General features: G+C 38.5%; 1 protein-coding gene across 1 annotated transcript; it reads left to right on the top strand.

The window, feature by feature from the left end:
• Positions 1-1,232: 1,232 nt before the first annotated feature.
• On the top strand, positions 1,233-23,725 carry LOC107563994 (serine/threonine-protein phosphatase alpha-2 isoform). The gene is made up of 7 exons (XM_016248977.1): positions 1,233-1,728; positions 11,492-11,623; positions 11,739-11,969; positions 13,132-13,236; positions 21,328-21,551; positions 21,641-21,775; positions 22,858-23,725. The coding sequence occupies exons 1-7, from the start codon at positions 1,674-1,676 to the stop codon at positions 22,969-22,971; spliced, it is 996 nt and encodes a 331-aa protein (XP_016104463.1). The 5' UTR covers positions 1,233-1,673; the 3' UTR covers positions 22,972-23,725.

The raw sequence follows: 23,725 nt of genomic DNA, 5'->3' as shown, positions 1-23,725 counted from the left end.
TATAAATGCCATCAGTACACATTATTACAAGTAAAATAAAAAATTAGCCAGAGGAAAAAAACCCCACAATAATGAAGACGGTACAGTTCAAATTTGCAGATAATATTAGAAGTCCTGAGAGCTTTTTTTGTTTTATATTTATATACCATATTGCAATATTGTTTAAATTCGTTGATAAAATGAAAAAAACTTGGCTTACCACCCGACCACTTCATTTTATGTATATGAAACTTCCCCATTACAACCAGTAATTGAATAATATACGCTTCATCCTTTTCTATCCCATAATCTTTAACATATATCATTATATCAGACCCACCCAGTTTAACAGCTGTAGTAAGTTTTCTTGTAATGAAATTCTCGACATCAACCCAAAATATCTTTGTATAAATGCAATGAAAAAATAAATGAAAAATTGTTTCTATTTCTTTACTACAAAATTCACAAGAATAGTCTACAAACATAACTTTTCCCCTAGAAGATATTATATTTGGAATAACGGAGACATTTTATATAAACATAAATCCCTTTTTTTAATATATGGTTTGAAAATAATATATTTTTGGTTAGTCGATGAATAGTGATGGAGGTTTATTATCATACACAGAGTTTCTTGACAAATTTAAAATTTCAATTAGACCCAGAGAATATGCAATTGTAATGGATGCTATACCTAGTAAAGTATTGTCTTCTTAAAAATGAATGCAGTAAAAACCCTACTCTGGATTATATAAGTAATACAATTTTTATTGGAAATATTAATATTTAAAAAAAAAAAACATACCAAATAAATACATTAGAAATGTAGTAAATAATAGCTTGTAAAGGCGGGGAAACCCTCTCAAGTAAAGGAGGTGCGATGTTCCGTGTCGTCTATAGAGGGCGCTGGTGTGTTAGAAAATTTCCCTGTAAGGAAAATATGAACAAACCTGCCATTATACAGTTAATGTTAATGACAACGTGAGCGCCTCGGCATAATAATGTGGCCTTGAGCTATTATTTATCATAATGTTATAGTCCCTAAACCTAAAGTACATTATAAGCGCCAACAATGCAATAGTACGTGAACATCCCCCTCACCCGCTCTCTCCATTTTCCACCTCATTGACGTCATGGCTTTACAACTCAGGGCGGAGCTCTGGAAATGAGATGTGTGTGAAGACTATCCAATGAGTGACCACACCGTCGGTTCAAATGTGAGATGTAAGCCAATCATCTCCCTGAATTTACCAGCGGAGGCGGGTCCTATCAACCTCCGTTGATTTCGCTCTTCAACAACACGGTCTTTTTTAAAGTTCCGTAGACGATGAGAGAAGGGGTTGTGAGGATACGGAAAATAGGGGCAGTTTGAATATTTTGGATGCTCGTGGGACATAAAGAGAATCAAAATAAGAGGCGAAGGGGTATATGTGGGAATTTTTGTACGATATTAACCGTTTCCTGGTGTTTAAATACGGGTAGGCAATAGCTAGCGCCATCAGGCTAACAGTGTTAGCAGCTAGCGATCAACCAAACGACAAAGGAAATATAGCCAGTAAATCCACATTTCCATAACTATATCTTTTATACGCTTTGCTTGTTCGGATTGGGGCCTTATTTTTTGACTAATCACCAAGACAACAGAAAACGGCGGACTCGACCCTGTTTGAATAAATCCGACAAAATCCACTAAAATGGCGGAGCCGGACAAATTAAACATTGACTCCATAATACAGCGTCTCCTGGAAGGTGAGAACTTATTTGCACATCTTTTAATTATTAACTGTTGTTCTAAAATGAAGTACGTGAAACCAACACGTACTTGTATTTATGTGTTTGTATTGCATATGTGTCGTGTTATAGAATAATTGCGAGCACATTTTGTGTCCTGAAAAAAGCCGGGGAAGTGGAGCCAATTAGCAGAGTTGCTAGCCAACCAGTCTACTCTAATTTACTAAAACCCTGGGAGTTTTATAGACGGAGTCACATAGCTTTCATGACAAACCCCGATATAGTTGACAATTGCATGCTCTCTTTTTTTTATATTCTCATCTTTAAGGTCATGAGCCGATGTGAGCGGAAATTCGGCCAGTATTTCATTCAATGGCTACTGGTGTGCTTTAAGTGATTTCCATGTCTATCTCTGTCCAGTTCAGTTGCCGTTTGGTTACCTTCCATTTTAGCAGGGGAAGTCCTGTGCCTAATAGGAGTAATAGGATTACTCCACTAATGAGGATGTAGTTAGTGTAAGTGCAGTACCAAGTGATCTTCACAAGAGATGCCCTCACAACATGGAGTAAACCATGATTAATTTAAAAGCTGCTGAGGAGAGTCTGAATCTAAACACTTCTATATTGAAAAAAAAAACATTTCTGTGCATAAAATGAACATTTAGCGATTTACAGTTACACTGATTGTAAATGCTTTAGTCCTTAGGATTTCCCGAGAGTGCTGCTTGTTGTGTGGTAGATGATGATGATTACTGGGTTTGGTTTTATTGCTGGTTTAGGGACAATCAGTTAACTGCAAAGATTTAATTGCATGGTCCTGTAGACAGGGTAGATCCAGGCTAATTTACAGAGTAATATCATGTTAGACGGTGCCACAGCATTTCATCTTTTTCGAAGCCCTTTCGTCACTCTAATGTCTTTCAACAAGGGTCATTTTTCTATAATATGATTTACAATTTGAAGTCTACTAAGTGGAAATATACTATTTACAGATACTAAATATAAAATATACAGCATAGTTGCTTTAATAAATGCTTAAGGCTTGGAATAAGTATGTATGTAGCCTCATAAGACATTGGAAACAGGTTTTTGCATATCGTCTCATTAGCTGCATTGGATTTGACTTTTGTAATTCATGCTTACTAGTCTCTACTTGCGAAGCATAGCACAGATGGGCTTAATAAACATAAGCAAGCAGTTTATCAAATATCTGAATCACATCAAGTATGCGTGTTGCATAACAAGAATGCTTTAGGCCTTCTAAACCATGTACCGTCTTTCCAATTGTTTCCGTAGCAAAGGAAGTTGTGCCCACACGGCATCTGAGCCATATAGAAGCCCTTGTAGTTTCCGCAGAATTTGTCATTCATAAAGTGTATACAAATCTCCATCTCTTGTGTATTAGTTTAATGAATGTTTTTGTCTTTATTATGTTTTAATCTATTTCACAAAATTACATGTATTTACAAATGCTGTGTGGGCCTTGGTCATGAGTAGATGTGAGGTTCAGACATGGTAATTACTGATGCTGGTGGGTCATTTGAGCTGCTGTACAGAATTTAGACTTTATTTACTTGGAAAGAAATTGAATGTATTTTTCATATGTAAGAAAAGGGAAAGAGACACACACACTTTTTAAAGACCTACAAAGAAAAGGGATTTCCACATACACCGGACCTTTTGGCTTTGGGTCCTGTTGGCTACATAGCTGTGTAAACCAATTTTTTCCCCTTAGTGCTTGATGCCATCCAAGGTCCTGATTCACATGAGGATCTTATTTATTTGATGGCTGCTCTTCAAATTACACACACACAGATATTATGTAGATATTTTTACTACTGTCTTCATAATAATTACATGAAGTTACATAGCTTAATCCTCTCTTTTAATTATCACAGCGGTGCCTCTTCTGACAGGCAGTACCTTTTTTGTTATCCGGATCCCAACACTTGTTCTGTGGAATATTTAGAGATGCCAGCTTTTAAGTCTAGATCCTTTCGGTTCATGCTGTTCTGTACTGCAGCACTGTTGTGCCTGAAGCCTCATGGTCAACCAACGGAAAATCAATTGTACTGATTGCAGGTGACATAAAGGAACTTTTTCACATAGATGGTTATGCTATGTTTGCTCCGCATCAGCTAACGTTTGTCGTTTTGTTGAGGTGTCATATGTTGTTTTCTTCTCCTCAGATTGTCCCTCTTATCTCATTGCCTTCATTGGATTTAAATCACCTCTGAGAACCTGAAGCATTTGAAGGAAAACACATGGATGTCCGTGTGATGAGCACGTGCATGCCAAACTGCTGGACTGTTGGCTTGACATTTCATGTATTTCACCATAGCATGACACCGCTAGATGCACACTTGTAGATAAATTTGATTAATTGCCTTTGTTGTTCTCTGCACTGCGTTCTCTTTGAGGTTTGAGAAGCTTAACACACCTACTAGCTATAGTTCAAGTGGTTTATTTGATTGTTTATCAACCAAGTACACCCCCATTTCTGTGGGCGGTTGAACTGTTCCCTGCACTACCTTTTATTTATACTTATTTATGGGATTTAGCACACCTAAATTTGCACACCTTCTGGTTATCGTTTGAGTGGTTTATTTGCTTGTTTGTCATAGGTCCACCCCCACCCTTGTGTTGGGTCTAAGCTCTGTGATGCTTATTGGCCCCATGACTAACTTTAGAGCAAGTGCTGTTAGGGCATTAGCCGGCCTTAATCTGGGTTTAAAGTGCCGAGCGGCAGGATCCTATTTATACCCACTTTTCACTGGCTGAGCCGACGGGCTTCCGGTCACCGTCCAGCCCTCAGATCACTCATCTGCTGCCTGAGACCTTAAAGGTCTTCTTTTAAGTGACCCCACCTAACTGGTAGACTACACCTTTGGTGTGCGTCGTCTGATTTGTTTGTTAAAAAGTCCTTCTATTAAAACAAAGCTGCGGTATTTCACGTCAGTTATCAGTTACCAAAAAAGCGAAGTGGTTGGTCCACAATATGGAAGTCAAATTCGGTTTGTTGTCTTTCCTTTATAGGGCAAAGCAGAAAGTGAAATGTAGCTTCCCAGGTGACTTGAATGCAAACATAGACTGTTCGTGACAGTGTGGTAGCAACCAAACAATTATCCATTATCATCAGTGTGCACATCATAAACCTGAGGCAACATAAATATAGAGTGTATCTACAAATAAGCAGCATAGAGTTGATGTCAAACACACCAGTTAATCCAGCACTAAGTCTACATTGAAATGAAGGAAAAGTAACAATACTTTCCAGCACCATTTACAATACAAAATACAAGTCTTTCTGCAGGATCATAAGTATAGATTCAGTGCCTGAGTGCCGTCACATGCATATTTGCTTGCATGCTTATTTAATACAGTTGCACTATTATTAAAAAGTTGAAATTCTGTGCATTTTTAAAAAGTTGAGGAAAAAACCCTCATGCTCACCAATGCTGTATTTGATTAAAAAATACAGTAAAACAGTTTAAAGAGTCATGAAACCCCTGTTTCAGCACTGGTTAGTTCTCTCCACTAGGCATGGGCCAGTATGAGATTTTGACCGTATGAAAACCTTAAAGGGGTCATATGATGTTGCTAAAAAGAACATTATTTGGTGTAATGAAATGTGTTTATGCAGTTTAAGGTTAAAAAAACACATTATTTTCCACATACTGTACATTATTGTTTCTCCTCTATGCCCCGCCTTTCTGAAACGCATCGATTTTTACAAAGCTCATCGGTCTGAAAAGCAAAGTGTGCTGTGATTGGCCAACTATCCAGTGCGTTATGATTGGCCGAATACCTCAAGCGGGTGACGGAAATGTTACGCCTCTACCATATTGTGATGATGCCCTGTCCGGCCGGAGCGATGATTCCAAAACATGAAAATCCATTATAAACGAGGAATTCGTTGCATCCAGTGGGGACATAATTATAGATTATAGTGACTTGTACTGTATTTTTACGCGTTGCGTTGCATCGCACCACGTAAACACAAAACCATGTCTGCACTTGTGATCGGAGAAATGACAAACAACAAGCCCTACTCTACACTGCCCAAAAAACTCGCTTTAAATATAAAAACTCTTTAAATATACGTACTTGCAGTCTGTGAGTCAGAACAGCCGGCATTGTAGGGCTTGCTGCAACCACATGTGACGACCCCGGGCTGGACTCCGCTTCGTCCACAGTGAAAGCCGATCCGGCGATCCACAGCATAAAGTTGATGTATTTGCTCCGCGACCAGCACGGATCAACTCCAGGCATGACGAAGCGGATATCATCCTCTTTTGGAAGGCCAAACAAAGTAGTTTTGCTTTCACAACGAAACACACGGCAACAACAATACTACAGCAAGAATAAAAGTTACGCCGCCTTTCTTTGCGTGAACATTTGGGCAGCGTTATGCAAATCGTCCCGAAAAATTTAAGGGGGTCTGTATACTTTCCGTACCCACTGTATATATGAACGCACTGTTGCACCTCTGATAACTTTTAAGGCTTATTCTGCGGCATTTATATAAGCCTTATGACGGGTTGTGTCAAGGAGCTGTAAAAACGGTTTCACTCACTAAGGCTGCGTTTACACTGGCAGAAAAAAATCAGATTTTTTGCCCACATCTAACACAGATTGGAAATTGATGCACGCGTGTAAACGCACAATTCCACACGAGATCCGATTTTTTTGCATCCGATCTGAGCCGTTTCCAAATGTGGTTTTAAATCAGATACATATCCGATATCTGGACATCCAACCTACGTCTAAACACGCATATCCGACTCTCCGTGTCAATTACGTCGATTGCGTTGAACGTCAGAACAATGTGACACACCGACGAACAGCTCACTCCGAACAGGTGCGCCAATGTACGATAGCTGGCCCCAGTGGCAAGCCACCATAAGGCAAGTGCGACACGTTTGCGCACTGGGATCGCTTTTCTTAATGGGGTGTCTTTATGACAGAGATGCGCATGTAAGCTCTCGCATAGAAACTCAAAGCTAGTCTTGTTTATGTGAAAATTTTGTACCCATTCCTTCTCATCAAAGGAGTTCCACCACTCCTGCCTCCTTGGTCTTTCCAACAGTAGTCGTGACACCGATCTAGAAAGCATTATGAAAGCATTACGTCCTTATGATGGCAGCATTAAAAAGCCGCTTTCGCATTCTTTAATTTATTTGCTATCGGGTATACTTTTGCCGACTTTGGAAAAGATGAATAAGCAAAAGTCCATCCAGAATTCGAGGGTCAGTCGTTGCGCGCATTGTGAAAGCCAGTGGAATGATTTTAGGCGGGAGATTAGTGTAAACATGGATATCGGATACGAGGCATGTCTGAAGTGAATGTAAACAGACGGGCCAAAAAATCGGATATGGTGAAAAGATTGGATCTGTGCAAGACTTGCAGTGTAAACGCAACCTATGTGAATGAATCATGTTTGCGCCGAACTCTTATTACAAAGCAAAACAAACACTCTCCTTCGATCCATGAACGTTTCTTTCAGTTAATGTGCGCAATGTCATCTCACAGTCTGAAGTGTCTGTCATAGAAATCAAAACATGCTGTTGTGAATAATTAAGCAAAGCATCTTCTCATAGGATAAGAACACGCAGTCTCATGAATAATTTAATAGACACAGACGCTTCATCGATGTACTGTAGTCCATTGTGACGTCAACACGATGTAGATTTTAAACCCAGAAGATGAAAATAGCGCAAAAAAGCTTAAAAGTAACCAGTTTTCTCCAATTAAAAATATCAGATGCTAACATTGTCTTCTATAATATGCAACACAAACACCTCTGTTAAAATCTCAGAAAAAGTAGTCTGGGGTTACATGACCCTTTAAATAATCTAATATGCTGATTTATTGCTCAAGAAACATTTCTTACAACAATTTTCACCATTAATAGTATTGCTTAATGTATAGAATTTGTGGAAACCGTGATACATTTTTCAGATTTCTTTGATGAATAGAAAGTTCAAAAGAACAGCATTTATTTGAAATGGGAGGTCTTTTGTAACATTATAAATGTCTTTACTATTGCTTTTGACCAATTTAATGCATCTTCCTTGCTGAATAAAAGTGTGAATTTCTTCAAATCTGACTGACCCTGAACTTTTGAATGGTAATGTACATGCATGAATGGGCAAATGCACAACTTGATCATTTCCTGCCTTGGTGAATAGCGATTGCTATAATTTAAGTTCTCAATATTTATTAATTTCACATTTTAATTGAATGAGTGTTCATTACTATATTAGTATGTAAAAAAATATAGTCTACCAGTTGTTGCTTGGGTATGAAAATTGGTGTTAAGAATTATGAAGTTTCAGTGGTATCAGGTTCTGAAATTTTGGTAATACGCATGCATAAATTTTGTATTTTTCACTGTTAAGGACTGTGCTGTAAATGTCTTCAAACAGCTTCGCAAATGTGTATTCAGGGTGGTTGAACATTCAGGCAGCCAGCTGTTCTTCTCTGTGAACCTTCATGTTAAATGAGACGACATCTGTGCTGCTGATTTAAATTGGTAGAGATGGCTAGATGCAAAGAAGCATGCTCTTTTGTCCTGCATTGTGAAACTGTTTTGGCAGTAGCATTATTCAGTTTGTTTGAAGTGGGCATTGTGATGTCATAACTTTTTTTCTTTTTCAGTGCCGACTATTTGTGTTCTTGGTTAATCTGTGTGAAACCTCATGCTTTAAACATTTATTTAGAGGTGTAGGCTGGTTGGATCGATTTTGTGAATGTGCACAAATAAGCCATCTCTCAAATCCTTGCATAACTGCCCGATTACGTGAGTCACCAGGATACGCTCGGTACTATAATTCTTGCCTGAAGCCAGCCATGTGAAATGTATATTTAAAACCCAGCAACCGCAGGGCTGCCTCTGGGTCTTTTATCTTTCCTTTCTGAACATCCCATACACGGATATGTCACTTCTGATGTATGGTCAGTGTGACCTCGGAGACGTCATTTTCAGCCCTGTCCAAAGAGACTGCAATATTTCTCCTCTCCAGATACATCCTATGCTCTTTCTTTCATCTGCCGCTGACAGCTAAACCCCCTGAACAGCATGTCATGCACCGTCTAAAAGGGCATGTTTGAATAATACCGCAGGTCTGTGTTGTGTGAGATGACAGTCTGTTTAGACTCTGCAAGCCTTCTGTTACAGTGCTGCAGCAAATCTCTTTGGAGCTCAACTTGTGTTGTTGTTTTGTTTTTTTAAAGGGGTCATATGGTGTTGCTAAAAAGAACATTATTTTGTGTATTTGGTGTAATTAAATGTTTATGCGATTTAAGGTTAAAAAAACATTATTTTCCACATACTGTACATTATCGTTTCCTTTTATTATTGTTTAGACAAAATACTGTGCGTTTCTTTGTGAAATTGAAATAACTATAATAATATAGCACTTGCATATTATTGCTCTTTTGTTGGTTTTGATTGCTTCTATTGTCCTCGTTTGTTAGTCGCCTTGGATAGAAGCGTTTGCTAAATAACAATTTTAATTTAAATGTAAATAACAAAACTAAATTGAAAATTTAAAGCAAGCCTCAAATCAAATAAGTAACACAAATAAAATAAATCTCTTCATAAACCAACTTTGCTCTTTGTCTGTGCTCTTTCCATTTAAAATTAGAGACAACCACTGCATTTTAATCATGATCCAAACAAAGATGCTGCATACATGCAACATGAGCAGTTTTTAATCTAAATTAAATTGTATAATTTTGAAATTTGAAGCAAAAACAGAATGGTTTGACTTCAGTTTTATGAAACCATACATAAAGATATCTGCCTGAAACAGCAGACGAGCTGAATGTGATGCAGCTTCACTCTCTGCCAGCAGGTGGCGCTTAAAGCATTTCCTTGGTTTCCGCTGTAAACAAAGCAGTGCTGCACTTATGAACTTTTGACCATTTTTTTCTGCCTGCGCAACTAAATTGTGTGCGATCGCACTGGTGCGACCACCACGTTGGTCAACTCATAAGCGCTGCAATTTCTGTTGCATGTGAGAAACATCAAAGGGCAAACGAAACTGAAAGCATAACAAAACAGCGTTTAGAGTATACCTACTCAGCTACAGCAAAAATGACGCGCATATTGAGGAAACGATGGATGGTTTTCAAGCGAAAGGCAAGTAAAAGACCGCTTCTTAAACCAGAGAAGGTGAACATGCTGGTATTCTTGTGGGGGGATAAAACATGCAAGCACAGTTAGTTTTACTTATTTTTTTGTTTTCTTTTTTGAAAAACTTATCTTTGCCATTTACCTTAAGCTATGGAGGCTCTCTTTTGTTTATTTATTTGATTCCTCAGTGTTTGCTAAACGTTCTGTGATTTATTAGTCCGTATATAATACAGCATGTGGTGTGTGCCATGCCTCATCTTATTCGTTTTGTAAGCTAGTTTGTCATTGTATCTTACCGATTTATTGTTGTTGTGCTTTTTGATTAAGAATAACAATGAATCCATCTTTTGTTTTAGTCTTAAAAAATGAAAGGTGTGTAGATGTATGTAAGCAAAACCGTGACAACAAGATCACGAATTCAAAAGTGAAAGCATCCGAAGCCCGTGGCTTAACACAGCAAAAGAGAAACTCCCATTCACAAAATTAAAATCACAAATAATACTACTGATAAAGAATGGGTTGAATGTTAACAATTTTCATTTCCATATAACTATAAACTATGATAACAGTTCATCAGCATGCATTGAATAATCCCATGTTGTATTGCAAAAAATATATATATATATTGCGACCCAAATCATGTGCTCGTGCGACCAGCTGAGAAAATAAAAAATACCATCGAAAGTGACATGTGACGACCCCGGGCTGGACTCCGCTTCGTCCACAGTGAAAGCCGATCCGGCGATCCACAGCGCGAAGGTGATGTATTTCCTCAGCAACCAGCACGGATCAGCTCTAGGCATGACGAAGCGGATCTCGTCCTCTTTTGGAAGGCCAAACAAAGTTTTGCTTTCACAACGAAACACACGGCAGCAACAATACTACAGCGAGAATCAAAGTTGCGCGCCTTTCTTTGCGTGAACATTTTGGGCGGTGTTATGCCAATCTTCCCACATTGTGACGTGGACATGTGGGGGCGTGTTAGAACGAGCCGTTTTAGGTAGGCGTGGCTGACTCTTACCTTTTATAAAGAATATCTCTTTGTATTTGAGACTTTAGTCTTTGCAACTTTACAGGTCTTCTTTATACACTTTATAAGAGCTTGTAACACTCCAAAGAGAAGGGAAAAATTTAAATCGCATCATATGACCACTTTAAGAGACTGCAAGGATGAGTACAGAATCTGTTAACCTATGTTTGGTTGTTTGTCATGAATATTTGATTCTGTCTGAAGTTCAGTTGCATGATCTTCAAAACTGGCCAGAAGTCAATCAGAGGAGAGCTCTGTACTCTGTATTGTGGTTGTTAAAAGCCATATGTGTGGTTGTGCTTGTGTGCATTTGACAAATGCTAAGAAATGCTTAAACAAACCTGCTAAATTCTTTTGCTGGGTCAAAGGCGGTTGGCGTGCGTGCGTGAGTAGAGACACATGATACGGTGTTTTAAGTGCACTGACGTCTGAGTGTCACTAGTCTGTACTTCCTATCATTTCAGAGAGCCTCTTGAGTTGTTTATCATCTTCTAGATCTTCCTCCTAGTTTTTTAAAGCGCTTATCTTCTGAGAGCCGGGTCTAATCTGGCACATTTGGCTTATTTCTTGCTATTCTCAGTTTGTCCCTTCTGTTTGTTTGTGTTTTTTCAGTTAAAGGCTCCAGGCCAGGCAAGAACGTACAGCTGACAGAGAGTGAAATCCGTGGCCTCTGTCTAAAATCTCGGGAAATTTTCCTCAGCCAGCCAATTCTGCTGGAGCTGGAAGCACCGCTCAAGATCTGCGGTAAGTATGTTTGTCCTACAGGGTACCCACCTTCATAGAAACCTGGAAGATAAAAATCATTTATATCCTAATTTGTGGAGCATTCGGTATTCAAAAATTTCTGTTGTCTGTGCAGGTGATGTTCATGGTCAGTACTATGACCTCCTTCGTCTCTTTGAGTATGGCGGCTTTCCTCCTGAGAGCAACTACTTGTTCCTGGGGGACTATGTGGACAGAGGGAAACAGTCTCTAGAGACCATCTGCCTCCTGTTGGCCTACAAAGTCAAATATCCTGAAAACTTCTTTCTGCTGCGTGGCAACCATGAATGCGCCTCTATCAACCGTATATATGGCTTCTATGATGAGTGTTAGTATTAGTATAAAAACTGAATTTTTATCTCTAACAACTACATTACCTCTTGTGGCACCTTTCCATATATACATTTCATAGTTTTGAATGCTAATAAGTAGTGCTGGGTGGTTTGACCAAAAATTTATATCACAGTATCTTTCAAAATTATTCGGTACATGACAGTATTTTTTTTTTTTTCATGCATGACCGGGTGTTTACCATATTTTCTACTGATTGAGAGAGGAAATACTGCAGTATGTTGACTTAGAATGCCCTATTTTACTGTCATGATGAGTGAATATTGTTAAAAGATACCACACTAAATAGTGACTAAACACGACCCCTTTTAATACATGTTAACCAGGAGTCACTCTCTTTTATAATCGCGGCATCGTCTGATAAAATCAACATGCATCTACACTAAAGAGCGGCAATGCGGTTGTTTTGGCTGTATTACTTTTTTTGTCTCATGCGGCGCACTGCCTGCATTTGAGTAACAAACTAAAAAAAACAACGAACAAAAAAGTGCATGTGATATTAACCGACGAACTACACTCATATTTATAATTCCAAACAATCAGAAAGTGCTAGGAAACGCTGTTTTGTATTCATTTATTGACGAGTCGGCTGCACCTGAATGCACTGCTTCTCTGCCGCTTCCCTGCACAGAACAGACGTGACACTTCTCTGGGAAGTCAGACCTCGCGTTCGTGGGACAGCACTGGCGAAATCTTCCAACTGAACCATAACTAAGGTTTATCCAAAAAAGTTGCTAGGTTTGTCAGTATGAATATTCTATGGAAAAAATCCATTAAAAGGGTCTGAAAGTTGCTAAATCTAGTGCTAAAGTCGTGCTCGTGTGTGAGAGACGCGGGAGCTGATGGCAGGGGGCGGTGGATATTGTGAGATGAGTTCTTCTGTCATCACGTTCTATTAGTTCTACAGCTTCAGTTTCGGAACTTTCACGCTTAGTAACACACAGCTGTTCCCTCAATAAAGTGCAACAGTGAAAAGGGACCCCTTTCAAACAGTGTCGCGTTCCGAATGTTGTTTAAGTGACATACACCGGTATTGCGGTATTTTAAAAATTAATATCATAATAAAAATAAACACCGGTATTCGGTATGAACCGGTATACCGCCCAGCACTACTAAGGTATTTTTTCCAATCTCTTCAGGTAAGCGACGGTATAACATTAAGCTGTGGAAGACTTTCACAGACTGTTTCAACTGTTTACCTGTGGCTGCCATTGTAGACGAGAAGATCTTCTGTTGCCATGGAGGTAAGTGCAGGCCGAAGTCCTCTGTCCCCATGGCAATTTTAATGTTCTTTCGTAACTCCTTTATTGACTTTGCATGTTCCCTGGAGAAGTTAAAATATAGCTGTTCATAGCCATATCACTAGGAGACCATAAAGCTTGGTTCATTTGATTTGCACAAACTCAGGGACTCACCAGGGGACTTACTAGAGTCCTTGTAAAAAGACAGGGTTTAGCATACACTTCATTTGAACTGTAGTGTGTTTTGCAGAAGACGTGGGAGTAATCTACTCAGGAAATGAACCATAATTGATTATTTTATTTTATTTTTGGTGATACAATCATCATATCCTTAAAATAATTGCTCTGGTTAGCGAATGAAATGCAGTAATTGTGGACCGCTGTAAACAAAAGTCCAGAGGGAGTGCTCCTATAAAGATGCTGAGGTTATTTCTATTACTTCAAGCAGCTTAAATTTGAGGTGTTCACTAGGGGTGTAACGATATACCAATGCCTCGGCTCTGTTTGCTGTGGGGGTGTAGGGTTCATGGTATGGCACTAGCAATGCTAAAGAACACTAGATTCACTTTTAACTTAAAAATAATAAAAACAATAATTGATCTCTTGTTAGTTCATGTTCATACTTAATGCATGAACAAATGAGACTTTAAAAATTGTTGTTTTGTAAAGTGTTACTAAAAAATCTATTGCCTTGAAAAAAATTAAATATAATAAAATAATGCCTAAATAATGCAAACAAATCACTGGACAACATTACTTAGGCTATGTAATAACTCAATCTGACGCTTAAGAGTCGCGAGCTGTTTAAGAAGCGGCTGTGCGAGCTTTGGCTGAGAGCACATTTAAGACCGTCTCTTAGAAAGTGAGAGAGTACTTTGTGTTAAAATAGCTTGAATGTTTAAATTGGCATGACTTAAAATGATGTACAAGTGACAATTGTCAACTGTCTGAAGCGTGCACTGGTCTTGTATTGCAGCGTGCAGCTCGCTTGCAGAGCAAACTCAACGTGGATATTATGGATGTGAGGCCATTTGTGCATTTTGAGAGAGTGGGAGAAGCAGCAGTACTCAGAGAAACCGTCTCACAGGAAGTTTTAAAATGACTGAACTGCTCTGATAATCTGTTTGGGTTCAATCTACATGCTATAGTGCTTAAATGTTTGCGGGAATTTCTAACTTTATAATTGCATTAAACCTGCGGTAATGTGCAGAATTACACACAATGCCCGCAATCCGACAGTGAAACACGGCAAATAAACTCTAAAAATTCACAGCTTTTTATTATAGTAGTGTTCTCGCAATGTTATGTATATGACAGTCCCATTCATAGTTATTAATATTCTGCTGCTTGCTTTGTGCTTCTTGCACAGTGCGCTGAAGAGATAATCACCGTAGTAGGCCTACAATGAAGCACTTTACTGCAGCAATATTGCAACTTGCAGTTCCACAAAAGGCTGTGAGTGGCTGCATGAAGATATAACTCTGTGGATGCATTCTTTCCATAACGTGCTGAAACGTGGCATATTCTTTTACAGTCGTGTTCTCATAATTTTATGTAGCCTATATGACAGATTTTTTCTGCACGTGTTGCCCTTAATGGTACCTTCCTTTTCAAAGTGATTCAAGCAATTCAAAACTAGGGGTGGGTATTGTTAAAAAAAAAATCCGATGCCATGACTTTGATACAGGTTCCTGAACGATACTTTTTTTATTTATACAAATTTTATGAAATCCATTTTAACAAGATAACTTTTTTTTTTTTTTTTCCCCCAGTTTGTTGAGGTTTTTACAGACTCAAAGACTCATCTCCGGAGTACAAAGGAACAAAATGTAACCAACACAATAAATCAGTGCAAATAGTTGTAATAAAGTTCAAATAGTTTTCAGTAGGGATGCACCAATACCACTTTTTCCAGTACTCACCTGATACCGATACTTTTATTTTTGGTACTTACCGATACCGATATTTTTATTGCATTTGTAAATTTAAGTATTGGGTACAGAAACCAAAAGAGTATGTATAATGTTAGTTGGTTAACTTCATTTATCATAGATAGTCAAACCAAAATTTATTCAGTCACCTTCCACATTTCTCACATTATCACCGTTTATTCGCTATAGTTTAGAAAATGGTAATAAAATATGACAAGAACTCGGAGTTAAACTGTCAGAACAAATTCATCTTGATAATGTTAGATAACTTTGATAGAAAGGTATGTAATAGATTACAATCAACCAAAAATTATTCAGACAGCTGTTAGTATGACCGTATTTACACAACTATGAATACTTTGTCAGGCAACCTTTAGCCTTAATGACAGCCTGTAGTGTCCTGGTCAAGCTGTCATGTAAACCTGAACTTCAATGTTTTTTCCCAGACTCGGTCTGAATAATTTTTGGACCCAAATTTGTATCAATTTTACTGGTAGTCCACTGTATGAAGAATTTTTGGGTATGATTTGTCACAGTTTAATTTATTTTGCTATCCTCACTTACATAAATGAACTATAGTGTCCTGCACCCACTAGTAAAAAATATATAAAAAATTATATCTGGTCTCTGAATAATTTTTGATTTCACTGTATATCCTTCGGTTATTTTCACACTTAATTATGCCCATTAAAATGTATTTTACAAGTTTGTTACTTTCACTGTTTCTTTAATTTTAATTTCACATCATCTTTAATTTAATAGCATTAGAGCTGCTCCATTGCAGCGGCTCAGTACTGTAATCACGCGCTTTGCTGTAATAATGCAGGGAACCACTCGTTATAAATCTCCTAACTGGAATAGAAGTCGTGTTTTTTCATCTGAAACGTGCTGCGATTTTATATTCCAAAGTCACTCATATAAATGCACAAACACTCAAGCAAGCAAAACACGCGCAACGCATGCATATATTTGTACTGATGCAGAATAGTGCAGCCTAGCGCATTTCACACAGACTGTTAGATTCACTTTCACCAGAAAGTCGTGTATGCCTAAGGTTGAAAATAAATGATGTTTATAGTGAATGCCACTATAAATGGTATTTTTTACGATTTAGTTTTAATCCAAATGATGTGTGTACTAAGTGAGTGAACATCAAAGATCACATAACAGAATTTCTCCTCTCTCTCTCTCTCTCTCTCTCTCTCTCTCTCTCTCTCCCTCTCTCCCTACCGTTAAGTAACTTGTGCATTGTTTCACTTGTTTTTTACATATCCGACCGAACTACAAACTTTCCAGTGATGTCTGTGAGAAAGATATATTCACTCGACAAGCTCGCGCCTCTGCACCGCCGCGCGCCCAGTCCACTCAGCGTGCTTTGTTTATTAGCTCGCGCACATCAGCTATACAGGCATTAATACTGGCGTTTTATTCATTGCATACATATACTTCGTAGTTGACATCCTTAACTCCATTCTGCTGTCTGTTGTTCTGTTGTCGGTGTTTCTTTGTTTGAATATGGCGCTTATCACATGCTGTGTGGTATCGGGGCATTTTAACGAGTTACAGGAGACCAGTATCGGGCCCGGTGCGTCCCTAGTTTTTAGTGCAAAATGAAGAGTTTTAAGTCAGTATGTGAGGCTCACTGCTGCACACTTAAGGTCTTTAAATCATTCAGCAGTTTTTTTTTTCAGAAGACAGACTTCTGTCTCTTCACTGATGACGTCCCCAGGACTAATGTCCCTAGGCTACGTTTACACTTCTGTGTTTTCATTTTTAAACGCATTGCTTAGAATCATAATTTCTATTCATTTTCCACTGATTTCTGCGATCTGATGAGCAATAGTTGCTTCTAGCGCTGTCTGCCTGCGTTTTCTCTTCCGCGATCACTGTTCTGACTCAGATGAAGCTCATTCGCTGTTCATATGTCAATCATATTAAACGTTCATAACCTGCCCCGTCTCCGACGACGAACGTGTTACACTTCCAGAAAAAACATTTACAGGGATGAAACGTGAAGCTAAGAAACGCGTGATTACAACAGTATGATTGGAATGTGATTTTCATGAGATTCTGCCTATTTTCATGACAATACACTGTGTTTACATGAGAAATGCTAAGCAGGTGTTGTGATTATCTTGATATAAAAGGCTACAAATAACATTTCTGCAACATTGTTTATATGTGTATATACACCAACCCTCATTAGATCACAATTTGAGGTTATTACTAGGCCTGTCGCGATAATTAAATAACCGTCTAATCGCGATTATTTGATCTAACTGCGATTATTGTGCTTTTTATATGAGACCAGGGGGAGTCATACACCAAAAGAAACAGAAGAGCACCAGTTTGCTTTTCATGCACTGTATAGCCTGTACAGGGCTCCAGACTCATTCTTCCCACTGGTCGCTCTTTTGCAACTAACTTTCTCAGCTGGTCGCACGAGCACATGATTTGGTCGCGATTTCTTTTTTTTGCGCTACAACATGGGATTATTCAATGCATGCTGATGAACTTTTATCATAGTGTATAGTTATTTGGAAACGAAAGTGGTTAACATTCAACCCGTTCTTTATCATCAGTAGTATTATTTGTGATTTAAATTGTGAATGTAAGTTTCTTTCTCTTTTGCTGAGTTAAGCCGCGGGCTTCGGATGCTTTCACTTTCGAATTCGCGATCTTGTTGTCACTGTTTTGCTTACATCTACACTCTTTTCATTTTTTTAAGACTAAAACAAAAGATGGATTCATTGTTTTTCTTAATTAAAAAGCACAACAACAAGCAGTAAGAACAAATAAGATGAGGCATGGCACACACCACATGCTGTATTATATACCGACTAATAAATTACAGAACGTTTAGCAAACACTGAGGAATCAAATAAATAAATAAATAAAAGTGAGCCCCCATGCGTAATGTGAGGTAAACAGCGCAGGCATAAAAAATGGTCGCAGTCTGGAGCCCTGCTATATCATAATGTGAGGGACAGAATTTAGGTTTACAGAAACTCCTCTTCCTTCTGCTGCAGCTGTCAGTCATTCTCCGCTCAGCATTCAAACAGCACGTCACTTTCAGTTATGACGGTCAGCATAAAACTCTCTCTCCCAGATGATATATTCCCATTATAATACTTTAAGTTGAAGGAAGGAATTATCACAAACAGAAAGATTATTAGAAGCCTTATCTTAAATTCATGAATGTATTTTATAAGAATACAAATAGTCAACAGAATAAACATGTTTAAATTGCATAATGTGCACCAAAGATTTTTTTTTTCAAGATATTGTTTTTGCTGCTAAATTATACAGTCAGATTGTTTAATTTCATAGCTTATATATTTTTATTCAAGTGTAGTTTTTCTCTGTAATGAGGAAGTGAGTATTTAGTGGATTGCATTTAACAAAGGGTTTAAAAGAGTGACCATTAGTTCCACAAACACAGTATTGATATTCTGTAGTGGTGTAGAAAAAAAATAGCGCTGGTGTTGGATCGGTATTGGCCGATTCTTAGAATTTGGAATACTCTGTAATCTTACACTGCAAAATAATAACTCAAAAAAGATTAAAAGATAATATCATAATTATTTACTGAACCCTTAAATGAATCAATTATATAATGAAAGCCATAAAAACAGACAATTAATCGGCATAATCGGCAAAGCCCTAAAACAGACAATTAATTGCAATAACCGTGACTATTTTTTTAGACAATTAATTGTAAGCCAAATTTCATAATCGTGACCGCCCTAGTTATTACAAACACTCGATGGTAGTTTAAAGTGAGTTTTGAGTAAAAGCATAGTATAAATTTTATTAATTGTCTTATGTAGCATGATGCTACAGTGTGCATGAATGGTCACGTAACATGCGTTTTCCTTGAGGCAGGGTAGGCCAAGAGAGTATCGGGGTACGCCATGAGAGTGTAGTGATGGTGTATCGTGGTTTTTCGGTTCGGTTTGAAATTGAATATTGTTACACCCCTAGTGTTCACTAAAACTGTTGATTGATGTCATGAATGCATATAGGGTGGAAACGACACCGATAACCTGCATTTCCTGCAAAACTACAGCCGCAGCAGAAGAAATCATATTTTAGTTTTGAATGTGCAGTCTGAATTGAATTGTTGTCTTTACTGTCTGCACTCAGAAACAATGCAGGAAATGTAGTGTGACTCTCCTATGAATGAATCTCCTAAATTAACATTTGACTTATTGAACCACAAACATTCCCTTTCAGACAAGTATTGAAGCAAGAAATGTTAATACTATTTATATAAAAAAAATTTACTCTTTTTGTAATAAATCTTTTCTTTATTATAAAACATTTTAAAACTTAAGGAAGTGTTTTTTTTTGTTTTTTTTAGGAATTCTGCAGGCAACATTAAGTCATTACATTTAACTTTCTTACCATTTCATGCTGATGAAAGAGTCTGTCATTATTACATAGTTTTTCATCTTGTTAGTAATGATGTTCTGTTTACAGATGTGGTGCCATTTCTTGTAGGGGTGCTCCGATTGATCAGCTACCGATCACTATCGGCCGATAATCGCTTTGGGATGTTTGATCGGCGGTCTCTATAAAGGCCGATCTCAAAAAACTGATCTCAAGCTGATGACGCGCCTGCCGTGAGAGGTTTGGCACGACATGCAGTGGCGCCGTCTCAGTCTCTGTCCGGCGTGGGTGAAATAATTATAATGCTGAAGGTGAGGTACTCGCCTTCATATTTCTTAATTAAATAACTTCTAAAGTAATTTGAAAACCTTGTGTGAAATGTAATTTCACAAACAGCGTGAGTGAGCTCTCCCTCCCTCTCTCTCTCTCTCTCGCTCTCTCTCGCTCTCTCAAAATACGCAAATGGCTTCAAATCACCACATCGCGTCTGTTTATAAGCGAGCTGCACGCTGCACAGTTGACACAGGAATTGCCACTTGCACAATCGAGGCAGTGTCACATCGTCACTAAAGTTTATAAATTGCATTACTTTTTAATTCTTGCCAGTGTTTAACCATTCAGCACTCGCGTGCTCTTCTGGAGACCGTGCGCTCATGCACACTTGCAGCGCACACACATAATGCCAGGTTCACATTTCTCTGTTTGCAGTGCGAATGTGGTCCGATTAATAAAGCGTGCACACTGCACATGGTTGATGTCCAGCAGTGTGTTCCAGGAGCAGTGCGTCTGCAGCAGTGCAAAGATAGTTTCCGCACAGAGTCTATTTTTGCTGCGCTGCAATCGCTGAATTAAAGTAACAGCACATTTTTTGCAGTAAATATGAACATGGGTTGACACAAAAATGTAGTAATTACACCATAAATGCATATTATTAAAGTCTACTGTGTTTCACAGTCAACGCGTATGGCTTTTTAGCTAGGTTTAAAGGGAAAGAGCACTTTTAGATAAACAAGGCAATAATAGATGGCACTTGTGGAGGTAGGAAAGCAAAGTTCTTTATGAACCGCAGGATTGCTTGTAATAAAGATTTCCTTGCAAAAGGAAAGGCAGTAGAGCTGACTATTTCTGTCAATGGTAAGTTTGTGATAACGTAAGAAAAGTAGTTAAAATGTTTTGCCACTTGCTTGAGCAACTTAATATAGAAGTAAATACAAAAGTAAAAAGCATTGAATAATGTGTTGCTTATATTTATTGAGTTTAAACTTGTCTGTGAAAGATTGTATTACTGTACTGTGTAAAAAAGAATCACAATGTCGAAAAAGCATTTTCAGTGACAATGTTTGGATTTGAAATCAAAATAATGGATAAATGTTGTGTTTGTGGTAAATAGCCACGGATCAGTAGTGGAATCCTGTGTGAGAGCACAGTCCGTGCTGCTTCCCCTCTCACAAGAGTCACCTAAGAGGGGAAATTCCCCCCATTTCAAAAATGAAATTCAGGCCCTGAATAAATGTCTAAAAATCCTGATTGGAGTATCACTAATAAATAGTTATAAATGATAAAAAGAAGGCTTTAAAAAGATCGGTATCGGTGATCAGTATCGGCAGATACTGCTTTCTGTGATCGGCCTCAAAAATCCTGATCGGAGCACCCCTAATTTCTTGTGCTGTTTTGCAGCTCACAGCGTCTGGATGCTGCTTGCACAAAAAAACAAAACAAGTTCATCCCTAGAAGTGCACTGTTAAACATAATGAATTGTTTTCCGCTCCAGGCCTCTCTCCAGACCTGCAGTCAATGGAGCAGGTGCGGCGTGTCATGCGGCCCACGGATGTACCTGACCAGGGGCTGCTGTGTGACCTGCTTTGGGCCGACCCAGACAAAGACGTGCTGGGTTGGGGAGAGAATGACCGTGGCGTGTCCTTCACCTTTGGTGCAGACGTGGTGGCCAAATTCCTTCACAAACATGACATGGACCTAATATGCAGGGCACATCAGGTTAGTTTATGCTCTGCGGTTGTTGGAATGTTTCCATAAAGCATTACAGCATTAAAAGACTCTACAAAATGTGACATTATCTTGTGCAGGTGGTGGAGGATGGTTATGAGTTTTTTGCGAAGAGACAGCTAGTCACCCTGTTCTCTGCTCCTAACTACTGTGGCGAGTTTGATAATGCCGGGGCCATGATGAGTGTGGATGAGACACTCATGTGTTCCTTCCAGGTAAGAGAAGAGCTGTCGTTTTCCTCCATCTCTTATGCATTTGCAGTTCCTCTGCAAATGCATAAAATATACTTAGATGTAATAGGTCTGGCCAGCTTCCTCTCTAGATTTGCATTAGATCATCTTCTGAAGGTTGGGTCTCTACAGTGACTATTGTTCTATTCCAGAAAGCTAGTATGCTGCCTACAGATGCTTTTTAAGTCATCATGGGTTTACTCTTAGTACAAATCCAAAAAAAGCTATGCTCCTTAATCATGCTGCCTTGTAAGATACCTCATTCTAAATGTGCAGTAACATTTCACAGACATAAAAAATCTCTATTTGTCTATATTGTAACAAAGTTATTAATCAATTTAATTTAGTAATTTGAGGAAAATCTTTAGTTTATATTTTAAATCGTAAATGATAATTTTATAGACCAACTTGGACCTATTGAGAAATCTGTGTAAGGAAATAATTTGAGAATTTCCCTTGAATTTTGCCTGTGAAAATTTGCCAAACAATGGTTTAAACAAAAAAAAAACCTTGCTGTGCAAGAAACCCCAATAAGCTCTGTGGGGGGAAAAAAGTCTGAAGTTAAACGATGAGGCAAGGAAATGTTTTTTATTTTTTATTTAAATTAGTTGATTTTAAATTATCCGCTTCTGAAAAGTGTTTATGAAGAGTTAAAAAACAAAAACAATACTTTTGTTTGTTTGTTCTTCTTGAATTTTACATTTTCAACAGTTTCACATTAGCATATGTTATCAGTTGTGAGTTGAGTGCCTCATGCCGAGTGTCCTTAGAAGGCAGCTTCCTATGTAGGCAGCTCAGTATTGCTAATGTCAAACTGTATTGAAATCAATTGTGAGTCAAGTCTCCCACAGAGTTGCTGCCTATGTAGAGTTTTTAAATCGGTCAATTGTGAGGTTCCATGACGGCTAGGATGGTCCCTGTGTAAGTAGCTCGCTAGGTTTTGAAACGGAGCTTCTGCTTTGCTCACTATATATTGAAGTGCTCTCTCTCTGTGGGCGGACATGTCTATATTTGGAAGTCTTTTTGCTGTGGTGCGCTGTTGCTTACTCTCGTCCTATTTCTCTCAGATCCTTAAGCCAGCCGATAAGAAGCTATACTACGGTGGAGGAGGTGGAATGGGCTCAGGACGTCCAGTCACCCCGCCACGAAATTCAGCCAAGGGTGGAAAAGCCAAGAAATAACACCCGCTGGATGAACATCTTCTCTCCAAAAATTCCCCGTTCTGACTCCACTCTCTTTCTCTACCTCCCTTCTTTCTTTCCATCTCCAAACAGCTGTAAAGCAAAACATTACCCAGGGTTTAAGTCCTTTTTTCTCTCTCTCTCTCTCTCTTTATTTTTTTTCCTCATGTAACATTACAAATGTGCGTTTATATATGAGACTGCGTGTGTGAGCGTCGGTTATGTTTATTATGCTCTTTGTGTTTGTTTTTCCACCCATCCTTCCCTCCCCCTCCACTGCTCATTGCCCCCATCTCTCCACCTGTCTCTCTGTCAGGGAGTCTCTGACGAAGCCTCTGTGTAAATGCTCAGCCAGGCTCTGGGAAAGATTGAGATAGACAGAGGGGTCAAAAGGGGGTGGGTCGAGAGGTGCGGGTCAAGCCCCCGTCACTGTTTAAACAGAACTGCATTAGTTAAGAGAGCCAGTCTGAGTGAAATGTGATGCATGTATACATACATACACACACACACACACACACACACACACATGCAGGGAGAATGGATGTGCAGAGAAAGCGTGAGGTAGAGAGAGACTGTCACAGGTGCATAATTTCCATTTAGAGATCCAGTGATTTAAAACAAACAATCATGTTGGAACTTTTTACTTTTTTTGTAGATGGATCACAGCAAAAGCTTTGAAATTCTTTGCTTACTATGTGTGTTTTTTAGTGTCTTTTTTGAAAGACAATTATCAATAAAGAGAACTTTATTTAAA

This window comes from Sinocyclocheilus grahami, unplaced genomic scaffold (assembly GCF_001515645.1).
Source record: "Sinocyclocheilus grahami isolate Dianchi unplaced genomic scaffold, SAMN03320097.WGS_v1.1 scaffold901.1, whole genome shotgun sequence".
Taxonomy (NCBI): Eukaryota; Metazoa; Chordata; class Actinopteri; order Cypriniformes; family Cyprinidae; genus Sinocyclocheilus; species Sinocyclocheilus grahami.
The sequence above is the reverse complement of the archived record's forward strand: the minus strand, read 5'-3'. Positions and strand labels throughout refer to the sequence as shown.

Coding starts and splice junctions, on each gene's coding strand:
- LOC107563994 (XM_016248977.1), top strand. CDS start 1,674: ATGGCGGAGCCGGACAAATTAAACATTGACTCCATAATACAGCGTCTC. Junction 13,237..21,327: donor GATCTTCTGTTGCCATGGAG/GTAAGTGCAGGC, acceptor TTTCCGCTCCAG/GCCTCTCTCCAGACCTGCAG. Junction 21,776..22,857: donor CACTCATGTGTTCCTTCCAG/GTAAGAGAAGAG, acceptor TATTTCTCTCAG/ATCCTTAAGCCAGCCGATAA.